Source organism: Camellia sinensis, chromosome 8 (assembly GCF_055761805.1).
Source record: "Camellia sinensis isolate YWXY chromosome 8, ASM5576180v1, whole genome shotgun sequence".
In the NCBI taxonomy this organism is placed as follows: Eukaryota; Viridiplantae; Streptophyta; class Magnoliopsida; order Ericales; family Theaceae; genus Camellia; species Camellia sinensis.
In genome coordinates, this window is record NC_138968.1 from 45,775,481 (window position 1) to 45,797,837 (window position 22,357).

At 34.2% G+C, this 22,357-nt stretch overlaps 1 protein-coding gene across 4 annotated transcripts; it reads right to left on the reverse strand.

Moving 5' to 3' along the window:
• Positions 1–1,627: 1,627 nt before the first annotated feature.
• Positions 1,628–21,102, reverse strand: LOC114306112 (Haloacid dehalogenase-like hydrolase (HAD) superfamily protein). Of its 4 annotated transcripts, none has more exons than XM_028251280.2 (11): positions 20,927–21,102; positions 20,727–20,849; positions 20,341–20,409; positions 19,903–20,007; positions 14,859–14,913; positions 13,469–13,542; positions 11,905–12,000; positions 11,665–11,805; positions 2,652–2,717; positions 2,268–2,377; positions 1,628–2,088 (listed from the first exon to the last, which is right to left on the reverse strand). In XM_028251280.2, the coding sequence occupies exons 1-11, from the start codon at positions 21,032–21,034 to the stop codon at positions 1,920–1,922; spliced, it is 1,116 nt and encodes a 371-aa protein (XP_028107081.2). In that variant the 5' UTR covers positions 21,035–21,102; the 3' UTR covers positions 1,628–1,919. The 4 variants fall into 4 exon arrangements, with proteins under 4 accessions (XP_028107081.2, XP_082738699.1, XP_028107083.2 ...); XM_082882573.1 differs by having other exon boundaries at positions 11,905–11,991; positions 20,727–20,822; positions 20,927–21,086; XM_028251282.2 differs by having other exon boundaries at positions 20,727–20,822; positions 20,927–21,086.
• Positions 21,103–22,357: the final 1,255 nt, after the last annotated feature.

Consider the following 22,357-nt stretch of genomic DNA (forward strand, 5'->3'; position numbering starts at 1 on the left):
CTCAAAAGTGGCTCAAATGGCCAAAACGACGTTTTGGCCATTTTTATGTTGTTCTGTACTCAAAACGACGTCGTTTTGGCCATTTGAGCCACTTTTGAGCCACAAAATTTGAGTTACGTAACATTGTCGGCCTCTTTAATGTCTTTACAGGACATTTACTTTTGTAGTAATGATGTTAATAATTGAGAAGGTTATAGTGTAATTGGCTGTTAGAATTTGTCTCACATTTTCTGGAGTTGTTCCATCTGTATTAGTTATAAGGCTCCAGTTTTTCTCTCTTTAATACCTGGATTTTAAGGAGAAGTGTGGGTCGGACTTTTCAACTTGGTATCAGAGCTTAATTGTTTCTATAATTGGTGTGCCGTTTGTCCGGCTACTATATATTGTGGTCCCGGAGGGTGTGTTAGAATGTGTCTCACATCGCCTGAAATTGTTCCATCTGTGCTAATTATAAGGCTCTAGTTTCCCTCTCTTTAATACCCGAGTTTTAAAGAAAAGTGTGGATTAAGCTTTTCAACTTAAAAGAATAATGTTTATTGGTGATAAGTCAATGTCCGCAAGGATGTGACATTAATTTTAAGAATTAATCTTTTTATGTAGATAAGAATATGATTAATAAAATTATTAGATGAAAAAGGCAAATCAATGTTTTGAAGGAATCTTTTTTTCATTTTTATCCCACTATTACTAGTTATTAACGGACCAACTTCAAACCACCATTGGCACTGAAGAAGTTGTCAATGGTGGGCGGCAGCAACAACCAATAGTAGTGGTGATATAGATAAATAGACAAATTAAATGGACAGATAAATGATACTTGAACAAATAGGTTGATAGTGAACAAATAAATCATGGTAATATGATCTGTTTAAATTATTTTATTCTTTTAGTCCTAAAAGAATAGATCTTGGGATCCCCAAAATTTTGAATTTATACTTATGATCCGAGTGTAAAAAACTTAGAATTTAGAATTTAGACTTATCATACAAAGTGTAAAAATAAGATATAACATATGCATCTCTCTTTTCAATCATTGAATTTTAAAATAATTTGGATCACATTGTATTTTAATCAACATTATTTTAATTCATAAACGAAAATTTATATTGTTGCATGACTAAAAAACTAAATATTAAATGTGTTTATATTGGTGTGCACGTATGTATAAAGTCAAATTTGAGATTTAAAAATTATGTCCCGGTGTGGACGGATGTATAGTGATAAATTTGAGGTTTGAAAATAATTTTAAATTGAAATAATTTATAATGTTGAATTTATTATAAAGATATTTGCATAATTTACTAAAAAAAATTATACAAAAACAAAATATAGAGCGGCCCGAGGAACCAGTGAAAGGGATTAAAAACACATTTTAAAAAAATGAAAAAACACATTCTCTTGAACCCAACTAATTGGCAGTTTTGAAAACTGTTACATTTTTTGTCTGAAAACAAAAACAGTTGTTAATTATGTTTTCATTTTGAGTTTTTTAAAACAAAAACATGGCCAAACATAACCTAAACTTCTTTCACTTCATTCACCCCAAAATCCAAGACCAGAACATTACAGTTGTATCGTAAGAGTTAGCACGGTTACAAAAAAATAAATAAATAAAAATGCGAAGAGATTGTTATTTGTAATTTATGCCTTTTGCTACGATATAATTTACATGTATTGGCATTCTGATACATGCTAAACAATTTTGTATTCATCTAATGTTACTTTTGAGTTCCATACATTAGGCAAAACTGATAAGAACATATATCTGAAAAAAAAGAAGAAGAAGAAGAAGAAGAAGAAGAAGAAAGAAAGAAAGAAAGAAAGAAAAAAAGGGAAGAAGAAGAGGGGGGAGAGAGAGAGAGAGAATCAGCTGACTAATTACAAGGAGATATTTGAGTGAAGGGGTTGGAACTGGATCATCAGAAAATGGTATCGATGGTAAGCTTCCTTCTCTCTGGAGTTTTCTCTATTATCTGCTTTTGCAGGTCCATGAAATTGCAACCCTTGTGAGCGAATAACCTCCGGAGGTTGATCACAGAGAGCTCATTAAAGCTGGCAACCGCTAGATCAGCTTGTCCAAGATCATACCTGCATGTTTCAACTTTCTATATCAGTCACCGAATACAAACTGTGAAAATTAGGTCCATAGAAGAACAACCGGAGTAACATGTATCAAAATTTCCATTTTGTTTTCCATAGCATCTGATTTTGAAAAAATACTTTTCACCAGACATTGACAACAAATAACTAAATGTTAAAATACATACGCTGGGTGAGCACCGATCAATGCTATAGCCATCATTGTACAGTTGTGAGCAGCTGTGACGCCCCTAGGGTTGTCCTCAAACACAACACACTTGGATGGTTTCCTGTCCAACTGCATGAAATTTCTTAAAATAGGTCAAAAGGCGCAATCAAATGTTAACTCAATTTTTGGCATGCTCTGTAATTTTGATAACATCGTTTTTCAAGAATTTTTAGCATAACCAAGGATATACACATTTAAAATGAAGTTGAAAGTTGATTTGTTTCCCTTCAAGTGAAATCAAGTGTCAGAATATTTACAGGCTGGACTTGTTTCTTTTTTTTTAATAACAATTTTAATGACATTTGTTATAGAGTGTATATATATGACATGTTATTAACAATACCTTCATCGCTGCCGAAAGAAATCGATGAGCTATAGACTCCATGCCATCTTCCTCCGACACAATTGCCTGCAACTCCAAAAAGAGGGTGAGTTGGCTACAATAATCTGCATGCAGACCTCTCTAAGGTGTGTTTGATTAGAGTAAAAAATATGATGGTAAGTGAAAATGATACATGTGAAGTGAGAGACCAAAAGCGAAAGGAAATTTTATGGGTGAATTACCCTAACAATCCTTGTAGTTTGAAATTTGAGTCACTTTAATTCCTGACTTTTTAATTGTGATATGATATATTTGACCTTAAATTTTGAATCTTATTCCAAACAAAAACAATCAAATATATTTCCTTTGCAAACAATCCATTTCAAAAGCAAAGTCGTCATACAACTTATTTTGTGTAACTTAACTCGTACGTTGTTTGAAATGTAAAGGCCTTTTTTTAATGAATAATACTAAAACTTTCTTGATTATAAAATTCTACTTTGTTTGGTTTGTCAAAATCTATTTCTAGAAAAAATTTCCAAGAAATTAAAAATTAAATTGGTAAAAAAAATTAAAAACACATCATTTTTATATAATTTTATCTTTTAGGAGGGCAGGAAAAAAAATTTAAATAATTTTTTTTATATTTATTTCCGTTAAATTAGGTTCTATTTTTTCAAGAGTCAAACATGGCGACAACTTTGTTGTCATTATTAAACCAATACATTAAATTAAAAAATTCAAAACTAAAAATATTTCATATATTAAACATATTGATTATACATTAAAAACTTAATAACCAACCATTATATGATAATCATCCAAAAATATTCATTAACAACAAATACAACCATCTATTACATAATAAATATCAAAAAACATCAACAAAAATAGTCACCCATTATATGATCATCATCCAAACACATACTAAAAATTAATTTGGTAAAAAAAATAAAAATGTAAAAGATTTATTGTTTTTATTTAATTTTATCTTTGATGGGCAGAAATAATTTTTAAAAATTCAAAAATAATTTTTTGACATTTATTTTTATCAAACTATTTTATATTTTATCAAATTGATGACTTTGCCCTTGAAATGAAATAATGGTATCTTCAATTGTCCTTATTTATAACGAAATTCAAAATTGAGGGTCAAATATTGATGTAGGCCGAAAGGTACCCACATTGAGGCCACTTAAGTTATATTTTTAATCTTTCAATATTATTTATTTGGAGATGATGTGTTTTGTGCACTTGTACAGATTTGGCAGGTAACACGCAAATTCAATCAAAAAGGGCAAGAAAGCAAATTCTCCGCGTGAGGAACGAAAAAGCCCGGCCCGCCACCTCACCGCACGTGCGGCCAAGCCACACCACACGTGTGGCCCATCACCGCTTGAGCAACCCACATGGGCGCTCGAGCGGCCCACCTAGTGTTGCGTGCATGAAATTTTCAGTCTATTCTGCTAGGAATAAAAGGAAGGAAAAGGGGCTATAAAAGGGTTCAAAAATTATTCTAAGGAAAAGGAGGCTAGGGTTTAGAGAAGGTGATTTTCCTCAAGCTTCAAGGAGAACTTTTCATGGAGGCTTCTTCCTCTTCCATCTCTTCCCACTCCTCCATGAGTGGCTAAGCTCTTCTTTTTTAGGGTTTTGATGAAACCCTAGCCATGTAAATAGGTTTCTTTTTTGTTTTCTTTTATATAATGGTTTGAACAATTGTGTGGTTCTCAGGAAGTTTCCTAATATAACTTTTCATTATTTCTTCGAGTATTCTGCTTTCTGTGATTGTTGAATGCTTTCCATACAATAGTTTGCTATTCTTTCATGTTCAATATATGAGACGAGTCATACTACGAGAGACGAGTCATGTTGCTACCCTAGTTTAGAGCGAACGACTCGTACTACTTGAGATGGTTCATGCCTATACATTGAACGTGTTAATTTTCTTGATAAATGCTTCGAGTTTGTAGTTGCGAAGTATTTTTTAGTTCAAACCGTAACATAATTGAATCTGAAATTGAAGCCTTATTTATGTAACTAGTGGTGGACTCATTACTCTAGGTTTTTCCCAAATATCAATAATTCTAATTTTATTTATAATTGCTAATTTAATCACTTTGTTTAATTTAATTATTATTAGTTTATGAATCCCTCAATCCTTTTATCAAAATTAATTTAGGAATTTAACAATTAAATAATTTAATTTCCCATTTGCCCCTGTGAATCGATACCTGGACTTACCATTATTCTAACGAATTGGGTACAGTTTAGTGTTTAATTTTGGTGTGTGAAACGACTCATCAAATTTTGGCACCATTGCCGGGGGACTTCTAGCGAAATTAGTTAATTTAAAGTTACATTCTTATTTTAATTTTTAGTTTAGGATTTTATATTTTAGTGTTGCTAAGTGTGCATAGTGTTTACAATTAAAGTCATCACCGAAGTGCAAGCAGAGCGCAACTGAGCTTTAAAAACAAACCGCATCACCAAAGTGCTTTAAAAAAAAATAATACAAAAGCAAATACTCGCAAGTAAAGCACCAAAGTACTAAAATTAGAGAGCTCAAGTGGAAATTGGGGATAACGTCTACACGTCAAGCACCCGCAAGACAAGTAAAACGTTTTCGTTAAGTTGCTGTGAGTATTCTCTTCTTCAGTATTTTGTTTTCATAACTTAGTGCACAGAGTCAGAACTTAGTGTGTGTGTGTGTGTGTGTGTGAGTAGTGTATGCACGGGCACCATTCTTGTCGCCTTGAATTGTGGAATTTGGACCTTGAACTAGAAAGGACTCTTAGGAAACTTAAAGCCTCTTCCCATGTTCCTAGACTTGAATACTCTTATCCATACTTCGAACCGATAGAGATGAAAACCCGAATGGCCTAAATGGGCCCAACCGTTCAGAATTACTTCACACCCACTGCATATACATCACCATCATGCATCCAGTTACCCGACACCACTGCTGCTCATTATGAGATTAAGTCCAACACCATCCAAATATTTCCATCATTTCATGGACTAGCTCATGATGACCCTTACAAACATCTGAATGAATTTCTAAAAATTTGCTCTACAGTGAGGATCCAGAATTTCATCAATGAGATCCTAATGTTGCGTTTATTTCCATTTTCATTAAAGTACAAAGCCAAAGATTGGTTGAACTCCTTACCTGCTAATTCAATCACAACTCGGGACGAATTACAGCATAAGTTTTTGGAGAAGTACTTTCCCATTGGTAAGACCAACCAACTCAGGCAAATCATCACCAATTTTGCTCAAATTAATGGCGAGCAATTTCATGAGACATGGGAGACTTCGTGACCTTCTCCAACAGTATTCCCACCACCAAGTGCCTGATTGGCAACTTATGCAGACCTTTTACTATGGCTTAACTGAGCCTCACCGCCAAATGGTGGATTCTTCTTATGGTGGAACATTCATGTCCAAAAATGACACCGAGGCATGGCAATTATTTGAGAACTTAAGTGATAATTCCCTTCACCATCCCTCCGCAGCTCGACAAGTCCAGCAACCAGTAGTTGGAGCCTTGGAAAGAGGGGGCATTTATGAGGTAGGGCAAAACCTAGAGTTAGCCCAACAAGTAGTGGCATTGTCCCAAAAAATAGACCAATTATTAGCTGCAGGACATGCCTCTACACAGTAAGATCAGCTTCAATTTCACGAGGCATGTGTTATATGTGCGAGCCCTACACATGACTTGAGTGAGTGCCCTTTGGCATTACAATTCTCGGAATTAGTCCAACAGCATGTGAATGTGGCTCAAGGTTTCTCCAACCCGGGTAATAACCCATATTTCAACACATACAATTCAAGATAGAGGAACCACCCTAACTTTTCATGGAGACCTCCTTCACAAGGCACATCTTACAACCCTCCACCACCAAGACAGAATTTTGATAATTTTGCCAACCAATCTTCTTACCAACCACTGCAACCTTACCGACAACCACAACCTCCGCCTGTTCCTCAAGGCAACTCTGCCTTTGAGACTCAGGTGTTGGAAGTTCTCTCAGAACTTTAAGGGATTGGCACCAGTAGTTCAATCTCATACTCACTCCATCACCAAGCTAGAGGCCCAATTAGGTCAAATGGCTAATAACAGGAATAGCAAAGAGGAGGAAAAATTACCTAGTCAGACTAAGGGTCAATATGGGGCAGAGGGGTCGGGTGGGAATGAAAAGCACCATAAGCAGGTACAAGCGGTGATTACCTTGAGAAGTGGGAGGGGGAGGGAGTTAGAGCCTCAGCCAGTTGCGTCTGATGCAACTAAGGCTAAGAAGGGCGACCGTGGTGGTACACCCCATGAGAGCAAGGGTGAGGAGAAACGAGTAAGGGGGATGACTTAGTCCCTAACACTTCACATGAGCCTAAGGCACCATATGTGCCTAAAGCACCCTTTCCCCAATGCCTTGATACACCGTCCCTTTTTAATAAAAAGGCGACATCCATGGAAGCGATGATGGAGGTCTTTAAACAGGTAAAAATCAACATCCCCCTATTTGAGGGGATTAAGCAAATACCCTCCTATGCTAAATTTCTAAAAGACCTTTGTACGCAAAAACGTAAATCTAAGACACACGTGTCCCAAAAGGTCTTACTCACAGAGCAAGTAAGCTCCATTTTATTGAGTGACATACCCCTTAAACTTGAAGACCCGGGTGCCCCAACCATTGCAAGCATTATAGGGGATCATTTCATTGATAGGGCCTTGTTAGATTTAGGGGCTAGTGTCAATTTATTGCCCCAACCAGATGTTCTGTATCCTTAATGAAGTCAAGTTGCGCAACACCCGAGGCAATTCTACATGAGCCTTCCCTTTCGCCAACCTCATCACTGCACTCATAAAAGGCCAAGGGACATACCCACTTGAACCCAATGAGATTCAGCTTCCGCCGCCAATGCTTTATCATAAAACCCACTGGAGCCAAACCACTGCTCGCCTACCACCTCCACTACTCCCCGATACCCCGACCAATCCTAATGATGTTCCAGTAGAGCTCGCCGCCACACCAGCCCCAGCATCACCGCTATTTCGTATGACGTGGGCACAATATCAGGCTCTTTTGGATAATCAAACTGCTACTCAACAATCTGTGGTTGATCTTCGAACAGAATATCAGGCCTATCGAGATCACTCGCTGATGGCCTTTGATGGGTATCAGCAGTTAGTTACATCTCAGCGAACTAACTTCTACGCATACCGGGAGTCGAGCGAGCAGCGGTTTGATCAGCTTGATGCTAGGGTTCATGATGAGGCATTCAAGACTCGGACGCTGATGCATACCCTATTTGAGCAGCATTTTCCACCACCACCGGCTCCAGATCAGTGATCTCCGTTTTATTTCTCTATTTATTTTTTGTTTTGTTTTATTTTATTTTTCTTTTCCTTTTATACTGAACAGTCAAAAACAAAAACAAAAACAAAAAAGAAAAGAAAAAAAAAATGTGCGTGTGTTTGGTGTGTCCTTGCCTCACTGGATGTGCACCTACGCCGTCTGGTAAGATCCTCTCTCTCTCATTTTACTATCTACTTTCCAGTTGCTTACATTGAGGACAATGTCGTATTCTAGTTGGGGGGTGAGGATTTTTATAAAAACAATTCATATTTGTACTTGCTACACTTGACTGCACCACTTCACTTGATATTCACTTTGTGCCAATATGGTAGTGGTATGAGCATATGTTAATTGGGGAACATAGTGGGCTTGTATGAAAAGGGATTATTGGGTAGATACTCACATGTGATGTTGCACTAGGAGAGTTTTTTGTATTTGTGATATTAGTACACTTGTCATGAATATGCCTTGATTCACATGAACATACTTTCATAACAGTGACCTCTCTATTCTAAACCCTGGTGTACATCATTGATAATTGCTAGGGTTGCAGAAAAGAATAAATGAGTAATCAAAGCTCTTCAAAAAAAAAAAACTTGACTTGTTTGGGTTCGTAACCTCTTTAACTCGAGTTATTAAGCCCGTAAGGGTGTTTGGGAGTCATTGGCCCAATGCTTATTACATGGGTTAAGTAGAAAGTTTAAGAGACTTAAACATTGCATAGTTAAGGAAAAATAAGGAGAATGACTTGTTCGGATTTGTAACATTTTCAGCTTGAGTTATTAAGCCCATAGGCAAGGTTGTTAAAATTGGGATCCTAAGTAGGATCGGTGAGAGGGTCTGGTGGATCGAATCGTAGGATCGGATCGAGGATCGTAAGATTCTACTTTTTATTAAAAAAAAAAGATAAAAATTAAAATTAAAATGATGCATATTAAAAATAAGGTGAAAAATCATAAAATCTACGATCCTACGTGCGATCCTACCTACGATCCTATACGATCCTACACGATCCTATACGATCCTACACGATCCCATGCGATCCTACACGATCCTACTTGCGATCCTGTTATAACATCGATCCTACAACGATCTGGATCGTTTTGGCAAAGTAGGATCGTACGATCCTACGATCCGGATCGCGATTTTAACAACCATGCCCGTAGGGGTGTCTTCACACCTAGTGCCCTACAACCGTCTAGTTTGAGAGTCATTGGCCCAATGTTTGTTACATGGGTTAATTAGAAAGCTTAATGGATCAGAACATTACACAGTCTTTCAAAAAAAAAAAATTTGAGAATCTTAGTTGCAATAGTTTAGTTTTTTTTGTATATGTTCGGTGTTATTATGAGTTACACTAGGCTATTATAGTGGACAGTTAACTAATATGGAGATTGCACTTTACACCGAGGGTACTGATGATGTGTCTACTAGCATTCACAAGTACAGGGGACTTTACTTTTGTATTAACTAAATTATGATTTTGGCTCAACAGATTCCTTCATGCTCGTCCAATGTGCCTTCAATGAATCATCATTTCTTAATATTACACTGTAGTGGCGCATAAGTTGATTGTTAGGTGGAAGGGTGTGGTTAATTGTTGTTGAGCAGATGTGAATATGTTGATGTTTGTGAGTATCATTTCTGAAAACCCTCACGAGACTATACTCGTCCACTTGAGGTAACCTTGTGGTTTAAAGGCTTGTTGCATATGCTAAATGCAATCGTGATCCCTACGAAAGTGACTTAGAGTAATTTTATTTTTCTTATTTCTTTTGTTTTGTTTGAAGGCTAGTAAAATATAAGTTGGAGGATGTGATGTAAGCCGAAAGGTACCACATTGAGGCCACTTAAGTTATATTTTTAGTCTTTCAATATTGTTTATTTGGTGGAGATGATGTGTTTTGTACACTTGTACAGATTTGGCAGATAACACGCAAATTCAATCAAAAAGGGCGCGAAAACAGATTTTCCGTGCGAGGAACGAAAAAGCCCGGCCTGCCAACTCATTGTATGTGCAGCCCATCACCGCTCGAGCGGCCCACATGGGCACTCGGGCTGCCCACCTAGGGTTGCGTGCGTGAAATTTTCAATCTATTCTGCTGGGAATAAAAGGAAGAAAAAAGGCTGTAAAACGGTTCGCAAATTATTCTAAGAAAAAGGAGGTTAGGGTTTAGAGAAGGTGATTTTCCTCAAGCTTCAAGGAGAACTTTTCATGGGGACTTCTTCTTCTTCCACCTCTTCCCACTCCTCCATGAGTGGCTAGGCTCATCTTTTCTATGGTTTTGATGAAACTCTAGCCATGTAAATAGATTTCTTTTTGGTTTTCTTTTATGTAATGGTTTGAACAATTGTGTGGTTCTCAAGAAGTTTCCTAATATAACTTTCCATTATTTCTTCGAGTATTTTGCTTTCTGTGATTGTTGAATACTTTCCATATAATAGTTTTCTTCTCTTTCATGTTCAAGGTATGAGACGAGCCATACTACGAGAGACGAGTTGTGTTGCTACCCTAGTTTATAGTGAACGACTCATACTACTTTAGATGATTCGTGCCTATACATTGAACATGTTAATTTTCTTAATAAATGCTTCGAGCTGATAGTTGCGAAGTATTCTTTAGTTCAAACCGTAACATAATTGAATCTCAAATTGAAGCCTTATTTATGTAACTAGTGATGGACTCATTATCCCAAGTTTTTCTCAAACATCAATAATTTCGATTTTATTTATAATTGCTAGTTTAATCACTTTGTTTAATTTAATTATTATTAGTTTATGAATCCCTCAATCTTTTTATCAAAATTAATTTAGGAATCTAACAATTAAATTAGTTTAATTTTCCATTTGTCTTTGTGGATCGATACCTGGACCTACCATTATTCTAAAAAATTTGGTACAATTTAATGTTTAATTTTGGTGTGTGAAACGACCCATCAAATATATTACAATTAAAGAGTCAATGACTAAAGTTACACAAACCCTAAACTACAAGAACCGTTAGTGTAATTCACCCAAATTTTATTTTCTAATATGCATTTGATTAAAATGATTTTTTTTTAAATAAAATTTAAAAGAGATGGCTACTATCATGAGAAAATAAAATTTTCTGTATTTTTGTAAGAAACTTGAAGCCAATCAACCAAGCTTTTCTAAATGTGTGAAATACCGTGTCGGACACTTGACTCTTGGGCAAGGATATGAAAAATGTGTCTGACATGACTAGATGACCATATACCCAACAAGCATGTCTAGTAATTGAGTTTACCATATAACAATGCATAAAGCTTGCATGTTGTGCATAAAATGTTCTTTGTTACTTTGTAAACACCATTTTACCTCATAAAAAAAAAAATATAGTATTAAGAAATATGAATATCTCATCATGTGTGCCAGTGTCCTTGGACATAAGAACTAAAAGAATTTGACAATTACACACATACCATACCACACCCGACATTCATACTCAAGTCCACATGACATAGGGGTCAACCATTTGGTTAGACATTAGGTTGCGTTAGGAACTGCAATTGATACTGCTATTCTTGCAATTACATTGTTTTGAATGGTAGGGGACCCAAAAAGTACAAGCTTAATTGGCCATGTGTATGTGATGAGGTAGGGGAAGACAACTCCTAAAAAACCTAAAAAACAAGAAGGAAAAGAAAAATACCAACCTGGAAATACTTCTTGAGCCCCATTCGCTCCAAAGATTCAACCATATTTCTACGGTTGAGACTTGAAACGACAGCACAAGGGATGCGAGCAGTAGATACTGCATCCAGCCATTCTTCTAGTCCATCCATGGGTTCTGAAAGCTGAAGAAGAAGAAGAACATCATCATTAATTTTTGTCACATTTGAGCCGCGAACATAATCAACATAACATCCACATAATAATTCAGGACAAGCTCTCACTTTGAGAAGATTTTCATAATATAATTGTGAAAGCCTCGACTTCAATCTATCCAATTCACTTTCTTCTTTCTCCCAGTGCTGCAAAATCTGTAAATTCTGGACATGCCAGAGACATAATGGGCGAAAGGGACAGCAAACAAACAAACAATCATTGTTCTCATTAAGAACTTAATGAGAAGAATATGAAGTAGCATCATAGAAGATCCTCTCCACAAGAAAGTAACTAGGAGCCAAAGATGGCAGAACTTCAGGTTCACATATTAGTTTTGCAGCATTTTCATCCCTTACCAAATTTGCTAACTAAAAGCACACTACTCTTACTTCTTTCTCTTCTTTTTTCTTAATGTAAATTAACAGTTAAGATTATAAATACAAAACTGTGAAGAAAATTATTTCCCTTAAAAGAACAGGAAAAAAAGGCATAGCAAACAACTCAACATGCATGATACAGACACCAAGGATTTCCTAGACTAAATATTTCCCTTGAAAGAACCAAAATTAAATGAGGAATCTACTTTCTCAAAAAGGAAAAGTACAAAATCGCCCTAGCAAACAACTCAACATGCACGATACACACACCAAGAATTTCCTAGACTAACTCAAATACTTTAGTCATAACCCCCCGCCCCATAGGTGTCAAAATGTCAGCCTTGTAAAAACAAAATTAAAGAGCCACAGGAGTCAAACTTTAAGGATCTAGCAAAGTGATCATAAGAACTGGAATACAATATTTGATAAATTAAGAAGAAGAAAACTAGACCCTTGGACATGTTTGAAATCATTCTAGTACTATTGTTACTCATATTCTTACTTCTCTATTTTGCCTATTAAAAATTTGGGTGCATGATTAGTATAATTATGCATTTTTTTTTTCAGCAAACCACCCCTAAAACTTGTTCAAACATAAGTAATGATCATTTTTTAATGAAGTTCTTCTCATTACCAGAAAAAAAAATGTAATGATCATTTGAGTAAGTTTAGTAGACAAAAGAAGCCCCATAACCACAGATTTATTTATTTATTTTCAAAAAAAAAATACAGAGAAGTATGAATAAGACATGTTGTTCGAGATCTTTCAGAGCTCTGTCATATGGCACCCTTGCAAGATTAGCATTACTACAATACTAAAAATATATTCAAAAAGAGTTTATAATGCTCCTTGAGTTGTTTGTTATCAAACAAACCAAAGATGCTGAAAGTTTCTATTGAAGCATTCTTTCTTAGATTTACTTCTCAAATTTGCAAAGATCACTGATACTCATTCTTAATGGTGCAAAGTTGCAGAAACATAATATAAAAATCATTGTCCAACAATAGCCCCTATAACCCAACAGGAAACAGGTCATAAATTAGGTGTTTTCATTTATTTTTTGAAGACTTTCCAGCAATTGAACACATCATAAAGGCAATGAAAGCAAGCACAACACATTCACACCAAACTAAAAAAAGTGCATAAAATGTAAAAAGAAAAATAAACAAGTTCAGTCTCTCAAGAACTATTATATGCAGAACCAAATATAAAAAGTAAGAACCCAAAACTTGAAATGAACATGAATTCCCAAACCTTATGCAGAACATGATCAGCACCTGCATAAAGCAAGAGTCTTTGGGCATCACCATATTCAGGAATTTCCTTTCCTGCATGAGAATCAATAATAACCAAAATTTAAAAATACATATATATATAAAGCAGCCAAAACATTATGGTTATATATAACCTTTTCATAAATACACAATCTTTATGAACTAATAATGTATGAGATTATACTAGTGTAGACAATTTTTTTATCAGGGACGTCAACAAATGAATCTAAGCATATAATAAATATATTTTGCAGATCACGTTGCAAGGGGTATCAATTGGGACCAAATGCAATACTCAAAAAAAAAAAGGGATGAGGTTGCTAGACTGATGTTGTGGGCCTGTCACCAATGAGTTAATGATAGAATGAAACAAAGATATTGTGGGCTAACATTGGTAGGAAAGACATGAGTTCTATGCCTTAGGAATACCAATAGTCCTGCGTATACTGAAAAACAATTTGCATTGCTAACTCAAAATTAGTCCAAAAAAGGTTTGTGCAAGTTGAGTAGTTGATGAATGAATGATAAGGAACATTAAAAAAAACTGCGCATAGATTCATGTAAGCATGTGACAGCCCAAAAATGAATAAATAAAATAAGTTTCAAGACAATCCATCACAAAGATTGTCACTGCCTTATTTGTCCATCAAGGATGCACAAATACCGTATTTGGGTGTCATCAGAATACATGCTTCAAAGGTTAAAAGAGACCAAATTTAAAAGAAAGACAGCAGTTTTGCCAAGTATTAGCATCTCCAATGGTTGAACCAAATGGCTTGCCAAAGCCAAAAAATGGCTAGACCTCACAAAAATACTCCTCCGATGGTGAGCCAAAACAATTGCCAAAAAATGGCAAAGCCAAACTTTTGGCTCAAAGTTTGGCAAAGCCATTTTGTTCCAATATCAAATTTCTTACCAAAACTCAATTGTTTTTCACAACTTTCACAGAACAGAATTTTATAATATAAAAGATCCACAAATTAAAAAAAAGTCAATAATATTAAAAAAATTTAATTACTCACAATTTATCATCTCAAGACCTACAACTCCATAAGAGCACCATTCACATCATCTTTTGTTAGTAATTAACTTTAATTCACACCATCTACCACTCCAATGATTGGAAAATTTGAAAGTTGGTTGAATTTGACACTTGACTGTGCCAAAATGGCAAGTCACCATTGGAGTGGTATAGCCAAAAAATGGCTTTTTTGCATTTTAGCAAGCCAAAAAAAAAACCTTCGGCAAAGTTATTTTGGCTTGGAGCATTGGAGTTGCTCAGAGTTTACACATCACTTCAGGTATAAGCTTTAAAGATATAAACTTCCAGAAGATGAAGGCATTTCACATGGGGAAAAAACATTACATACCCTCTTCAGAAGCAAGTTGTTTCCAAGCTTTCAACTTCAATGCTCGAGTATCTGCCTGAAACAAATTGCATACTAACATAATTGCTAAATCAATAATCGAATCGTGAATCAAAATTACCTTTTTCCAAATCGCGAATCATAAAGATTCAGTCATAATTTCTAAACTACAGAGAAAATATATCTAAACATGTAACTATTAAAGATATATAATAATTATATATGATTAGATAAAATATAAAGATTGTTTTGAATGATAAGCACATGATCCAACAGGTAAGACCTAAGTACCTAATTTTTTGGCACGGGAACAAGAGTGGTACAACGTCATTTATCAAAATAACTTGAGAGAGAGAGCACTCAAAGAGCATGCATATATACATACATTTATATATTATTTATATATTAAGGTTGTTAATTGATTTTTTTATAAAGTTAATTACTTAAAAGTCTTATTTACAAATGTTATGGTAACTCATGTCCTATTTAAAAAATTTTGAACCAATAACTCTTATTTAGTAAAACTAATAATATTATCATTTTTTTCCAACTTTTAAAACTGAAAACATTATCAATTTTGCATAGTAATATTCCAGATAATTGTTTCACTAACTGATGAAAAAAAACAAAGCATGAGATTAAACATTTTTGCACTTCTACTTATTAGTTTAATTCAATTATCCAATAAAATCAAGAAGATAATCATTTTTTTCAGTTTTAAAACTAATAACATTATCAGTTTTTTCATTTTTAAATTTTTTTTTTTCAGTTTTGCACATCAATGTTCTATCATCATGCTCCTTTATAGACAAAAAAATTTTAGTTTTGCACAAAAAAATAATTCAATTTTTTCAAAAAAAAAACATTTAGTTTTTTTTTTTTTTTTGCACATAATTGTTTTTTAGTTTTTTCAATTTGAAAGTTGACGTTTTAAAGTTTTGAAAATCAAAATAAATGTCAAATCATCATGTTACTTTATATATAATCATAAATAATAAACAATCATTATTTGAAGGGCAATTTTGACTATTAAAAATTTAATGGGAATTGAAAGTCCAAAATTTTTTAATTAAGTCTTGATGAAGTATAAGTTCATAAATTAGAACTGGTGTGCAAATACTCCTTTTTTATACTACAAATAAATAAATAAATAAATAGGGTTCATTTTATGAGTTTATACTTTAGGTTGGTCCAAAGATATAGTACTTAATTGCCAAAAGTGGATGAAATGTAACAGAATGTCTGAATTTAATCAATTTGGATAGTTCGAGGGCTTATTTGAATGAAAATTTAGTTTAGGAGTGCAAAGTTTAAAGTCTTCTGGCATAATTTACTCCTTTTTTGAAGAGTAATGTCATACAAACTAACAAATCTCACTAACTTTTCTCACTCAATTGACCTTGTTCCTATCACATTATTCTAGTGGGTCCCATTTCAAATACTAAAGTTTTATTATTGCATGCCACATCTGTGAGTAGAAAAGTAATAAGATTTGTCACTTGTTACTTTGTATAGTATTTTCCATTTTAAAATAACTTTTAGCCTTTTATGGATCAATCCTTGAATGAAAAATATTAAGACGAATTACGTCTAAAAGAATAACAAACATTGAAACACAAAGATATTACACACTACTATTGTCGGTCTAGACGTAAGCAAGTTTAGGTTGCATCTTTTGGCATTCTTTTCCGTCCCCAACCATTTTGACTTCTTACAAGCTTAACTGTATTGAGGTGGAAAAGTTGGGCTACCATGTGTCTTATGCACCATAAAGAGTACACATGGCAATTTATTACTAGTTAAAAGTTCAATCCATTTCTAATCCATAAATTTGACCCCTTTTTTTCTCTAAATTGCCAAGTCACCAGAATTAGGTTACTAAGGGCACGCTTATAACAAGATATGGATCCGAGCCTCGTCGTGATCTATGATCTTATAATAAAGAGTAATGCTACACAAACGGATTTCTCACAATAATTTTTTACCATCGGACACAAAAGTTAATGGTGTCCACATTAATAAAATTAGGTAAGAAATTTATTTATGGATAGCATTTTCCAATATTAAATTATTGATTATGCTATGGTATATGGCAATATATACATAAAAAATACACATTTATAAATTAGGAAAACAAAAATCCAAAATCCATCAAATGTATCCATTGTCCCCTTCCTTTTAGGCCCACATTTGTTTTCCAAATCATTGAAGATCAGCAACATCATTGTTGTGTCTTTCTCCCAATATTGTTAAAAAAAGCTTCTTAACATCTTTAGTAACTTGATTATATAGGGCAATATGGTCATGAGTTTGTGCCAAGTGATTCCTCATACAAATTACCCCAACTTAATAATCCTTCCTTCCCACGCAATAATTGCATTTCAAATGCATTTTATTATTCTCACTAACACATGTACAATATTTCAATGAAGGGCCACTATCTTTCATTTTCCCTTTTCACTTTTTCTTATCAACCATGAAGTGTCCAAGAAATACTAACTCCCAAATTTGAAGAAACAGTAAGTCAATAATAAAATTTTTACAAGTCAAGTAATTCAGACACACTTCTAAGGGATCAAAATACCCAAATCACCAAACTTTTTCAAACTTCATACTTGACGCCTCCAAAAGATTCCTTTTCAAGTAAAAACACGTGGATGAAGTCAAATATGTAAACAAAAATCTTTTTGGGTGAATATGTAAACAAAAATCTTGCAAAAAGAAAAACAGGAGTTGTTTTTTTTTTGTTTTTTTTTCTAAGGAGAACAAATGGGAAAGGATGTAATAGAATAACCCTAAACATCTTCAAAGGGTTATACTTCTGTAGAGACCCTTTTTTAGACCCCAAAAAAAGGCCCAACATGATCCAACCTCTTACCGAGTCAATTTGACAACTCTATCATTCAAGAATCGACCAATTCTTGTAATTCTTGATTTGATTCATCGATTCCTTCCCACTTCTGAGCATCTGCCTATACAATTACCAGTTTGAGTCAATTGATGAATCATATCAAATTGCATGATACATATCGAGCGATACGAACAACAGAGCAAACCAATTGTCATTGTTTTGTCAAGTGATACCGTGTACATATACTGGGGACAATCATATCCTATTCTATGGACATTCCTACTTACAATACCATTATTCTTCTTTATTTTTATTTTTGTGATAAATAACGTTACTCTTGTTTATTGGTGTGGTAAAAGTAATGAGATCTTTCATTACCAATCGAACCCAAGTTCATTCTGATCCTCTTTTTCCTTTTAGGAGTACACCTACAATACCACAAGGGCTCCAACTTATCTTTCCAGCATATGACAAAATATAACGGTTGTTCCTTTTTTATAATCATGTTTGGAAGAATATGAAGATTAGAAGAAATAAATCAATATGGGAGCTCTTTAGTCCATGATGAATCTCTTACTTGTGTTCATATTTGAGGTGCAAACCTTAAGGTTTTACAAATGCACATTATGAGTATTTTATTTTTTATACACTTATTTTGAAAATCACAAGAACTATCCAAATGTGAACTTACAACATTTGACTAAGACAAAGACTCTGTATAGATAGTGTAGCCTCTAATTTGAAGATTGAAAAGACAAATTTGGATTTGTGAAATTGGAATCATGTTGATGGAGGAGGCAAAAAGAACTAAGAATATCTTCTAGATTCGACTTCATAGAAAGAAGCAAATTAAGTTTTTTTACAAAGTGGATATTCAAATGTGAGATTCATTTTCATGTTATGCTCAATGTTTTTAAAGGCAAAAGCGCAAGGCAAGGCATTTTACCCTTGTTGAGGCAAGGCATAAGCCTTGAGGCATAAGCCTTTTGAATTTTGAATTTTTTAATTTTTATAAAATACAACATTAATTAAATATAGCATAAAAAGAGTATAAAAAAAATTAAGAATTAGAAAAGAAATTCATAAAAGCCATTCTACGAATTAAACCAAAATTAATTAATAAATTCAAGTGTTGTAAGAGCTTTGTCATTCTCATTAATACTATAATAAAAAAATAACTTAAGTAAGTTATAATAATAATAATAATAATAATAATAATAATAATAATAATAATATTAGAATTTAGAAGGATAGAATATTATTAATAATAAAGAAGAAGAAACTAAGTTATAATAAATAATAATAGTCTACATAAGTACAAAACAGATAGATACATACATACAGTCTCTATAGATATTTGAAACGACGATACAAAAACAGAGAAACAACGAGATAAGAGTGAGACCGAGAGGGAGAGGGAGAGGGAGAGACGATGCAGAAAATAGAACGAGAGAGAGAGAGAGACTCGACTCAAGAGAAAGTGAGAGAGAGACTTCATACCTTGAAACCCTAGTTCGTTGGAGAAGATTAGAAGACTGATTCGAAGTTGTTGGGACTCTGATTTGAAGAAGATCGACTTACAAGGTATTTATATCTTCTTCTTATGCAATTTCTATTTCAATTGAAGTCATGTATAGCAAGTTTCCATTAAATACTCTATTGTTTCTGTTTTTTATTTTTTAAATCTAACTCCTCAAAGGCTTGTGCCTCACCATCGGATGCGTGAAAAGCGCATAAAGCACAAGAGAAGCGTATGCCTCTGCGATTGAGGCATGCGCATAGCTGGTGTCTCACCTAAAAAAGAACGCATCTGTATGTTTTTGCTGCGCTTCACCTCAAGGCGCGCCTTGTTTGCACCTTTGAAAACCTTGGTCATGCTTTCAACCGTTGTTCTATCTTTGACAATGTACAACAATAATTTATAATGCTTAGAACCATAATGCTCTACATTATGTAGGTAAAGATGGTACAAAATGTATGCAACAATGCTAGAGTTAGCAAGAGGAATGTTGTGTTCCCCATGTCAAGCAAATACCTATTTTCATAAATAGTAGTGTTTTCACTCCATGCCACCACAACTTGAATGATAAATTCATTGCCATCTTTGCTTTAGCACCATACGAATTTTTAACCGCAACAAAAAATAAATAAATAAATAAAATAAAATAAAATAAAATCCAAAGTTTGAGAATTTACCACCACATTGTCCCAAGAGAAAATAAGTCCATATGCTTCATCAGGTTTCATGGCATAGCGAATTCGTTTAAGAAATCCCTCTTGTAGTCTGTCATTCAGAAAATCCTAAACGCAGTACAATTGAACACCCATAAGTAATTGAAAACCATTGCAGCATGCCCGAGGGCACAAATAATAACCAAATACATACACACACACACACACACACACACACACACACACATATAAAGAAGGATATATGCTTGTGGTTTAACTAAAATTAGGGCCCTTGATTCAGTATAATGGCAAAAAAACAGGGTTCTTGAAGCCAACCCCGAGTAGATGGGACAACCTTTGCTGAGTTGAGTCGAGTTAATAACAAAAAATATATAAATGAAACCCCCTACGTGTATGCTGTAAGCATGGATATTGCATCAAAGGATCAAAAAATTTGCTTACCACATCGACTTTAAGCGGTCCATCTGGTCTGAAAGTCTCAAAACCTTCTCCATATTCAGCTCCAATTGCCTGAAAGATACAAATTATACTCTCTAATCGATCAAAATCAATCCCTAGAACATGAAAATCAAGAGAGTCTGAATCCCAAAAACCCTAGCTTCACAGGCATGAAAGTCACTGACTTCAATCTCCAAAAACTAAACCCAGACACCAAAATTCCAAAAACCAAATACCCAAATTGGATACATAACATAAAAATTTAAAATTTAAAATAAAAATAAAAATAAACTCGAGAAGGACAAAGTAGCTTATCGATGAAAATCAAAAATTGGATACATAACAAAACATAAAAATTAAAAATAAAAAACTCGAGAAGAACAAAGTACCTCTTCGATGAAAATCTTGTTGGGTGTGCTTGGGAACCCATTAACAGACCCGTTTTCTTCGGATCCACAAGCGTTCCTTATCACTAGACGACGATTCTGATAATATCTCGAACGCTTTAATCTCTATTTCCCAAAAAAAAAAATTTAAATTAAAATCAGAGAGGTAAATATTGAATAAGAGGGATATAGAGAGAGAGTACCGATAATATGAGCTTTGTTGGAAATAGTGAAGCTCGAAGGGGATGAAACGACGACGGTTTGAGAGGAAGGAGAGAGGTAGAGGAGGTTCTGATAATAGTGGAGTCCATAGTTTAGGAGAGAAGTTGCAGTAGAGAAGCTGGTAGATGAAGAAGAGGAATATTCCTGGGTTTGGGCTTCGCTTATCCCTTTTTATTGTACAGATGGGCTATTTCCCTCGGTGAGGCCCAAAATACCCAACCGGCCCAAGAGGTGTAATTTCGAGTTGGGATAAATTGAACCGGTGTTATCATTAAATACTTAAAATACACGAAAAGTATACCGGGGTCGTTTGGTAAAGTCGTAGTTTATTATTTTTTAGTAAAAATGAAAATAAAAAACATGTTAGGTACATAAATATTTTAAAGTTTTATTTTCAAAATAAGTGAAAATAAGAATTATGAGAGGTGATTGTTAACAGTTGGAAATAGTAGCCGAAGAGGTTTGTTGGCAACAGGAGATAATGGTCGAAAGTGGTTGTCACTGGTAAGAGACCATTGGCAATGGCTAGAAGTTGTTATTGGCCACAAGAATTGTTGTCAAAAGTAATTGTCAATAGTCGGAGATGATGGTCAATTAGCCGCCTGCAGTGGTAGTTCAAAGTGTTTTTCAATAAAAAGTGGTGGCCAAAGATGATTATCGCTAGTAAGAGGTAGTTAGAGGTTGAGAGATGTGGTGGTTGAAAATGGTTGACGGATGAGGCCATTGTTGATAATGATAGTCGATAATTATGAAAAAAGAATGACAACGAGACAGGTTTAGAGCGAATTTGTCGTCATCCGCTCCCACCCAATATCATATTGGGAGAGGGGATAGATATGTTAGTTTTGTAACTTTAAAAAATAAATTAATTAATTAATTAAATATAATATATTATATTATAGATAATAATTTATAATTAATGAGAATTAAAAGATATAATTAATAAATAAATGAGTGAAAATGAATATTAAATATAATATTTTAATATTTTAGTTTTATTATATAGCATACTTTCTATATTTTAATTATGTTCATATGGTATTATTACAGCACAAAACGTTACACACACACGAAAAAAATTAATGGGAGCTTTTTTGATAAATTCATTTTCTTAGAGCTTTATTCCATCCAATCCATATTCTTTTTGACTATTTCATTAGGTTCAATTTGAGATAAGAAGACCAAAATACCCTTTTCATCTACTTATGTTCCATTTAATTCACATTATTTTCTTACATTTCAATAAGTCCTATGGGTAACATAATTACTAAAATACCCCTAACGTGAATGTTCACACCGTCAATGTGAATGTTCATATCGTCAATGTGTAGGCGCCCGGCCCATGTCGATCCTCGTGGGTGCCCGGAAAAATTCGAGTTGGGCCAGGCCGGCCCACAGGCCAAAAAAATAGG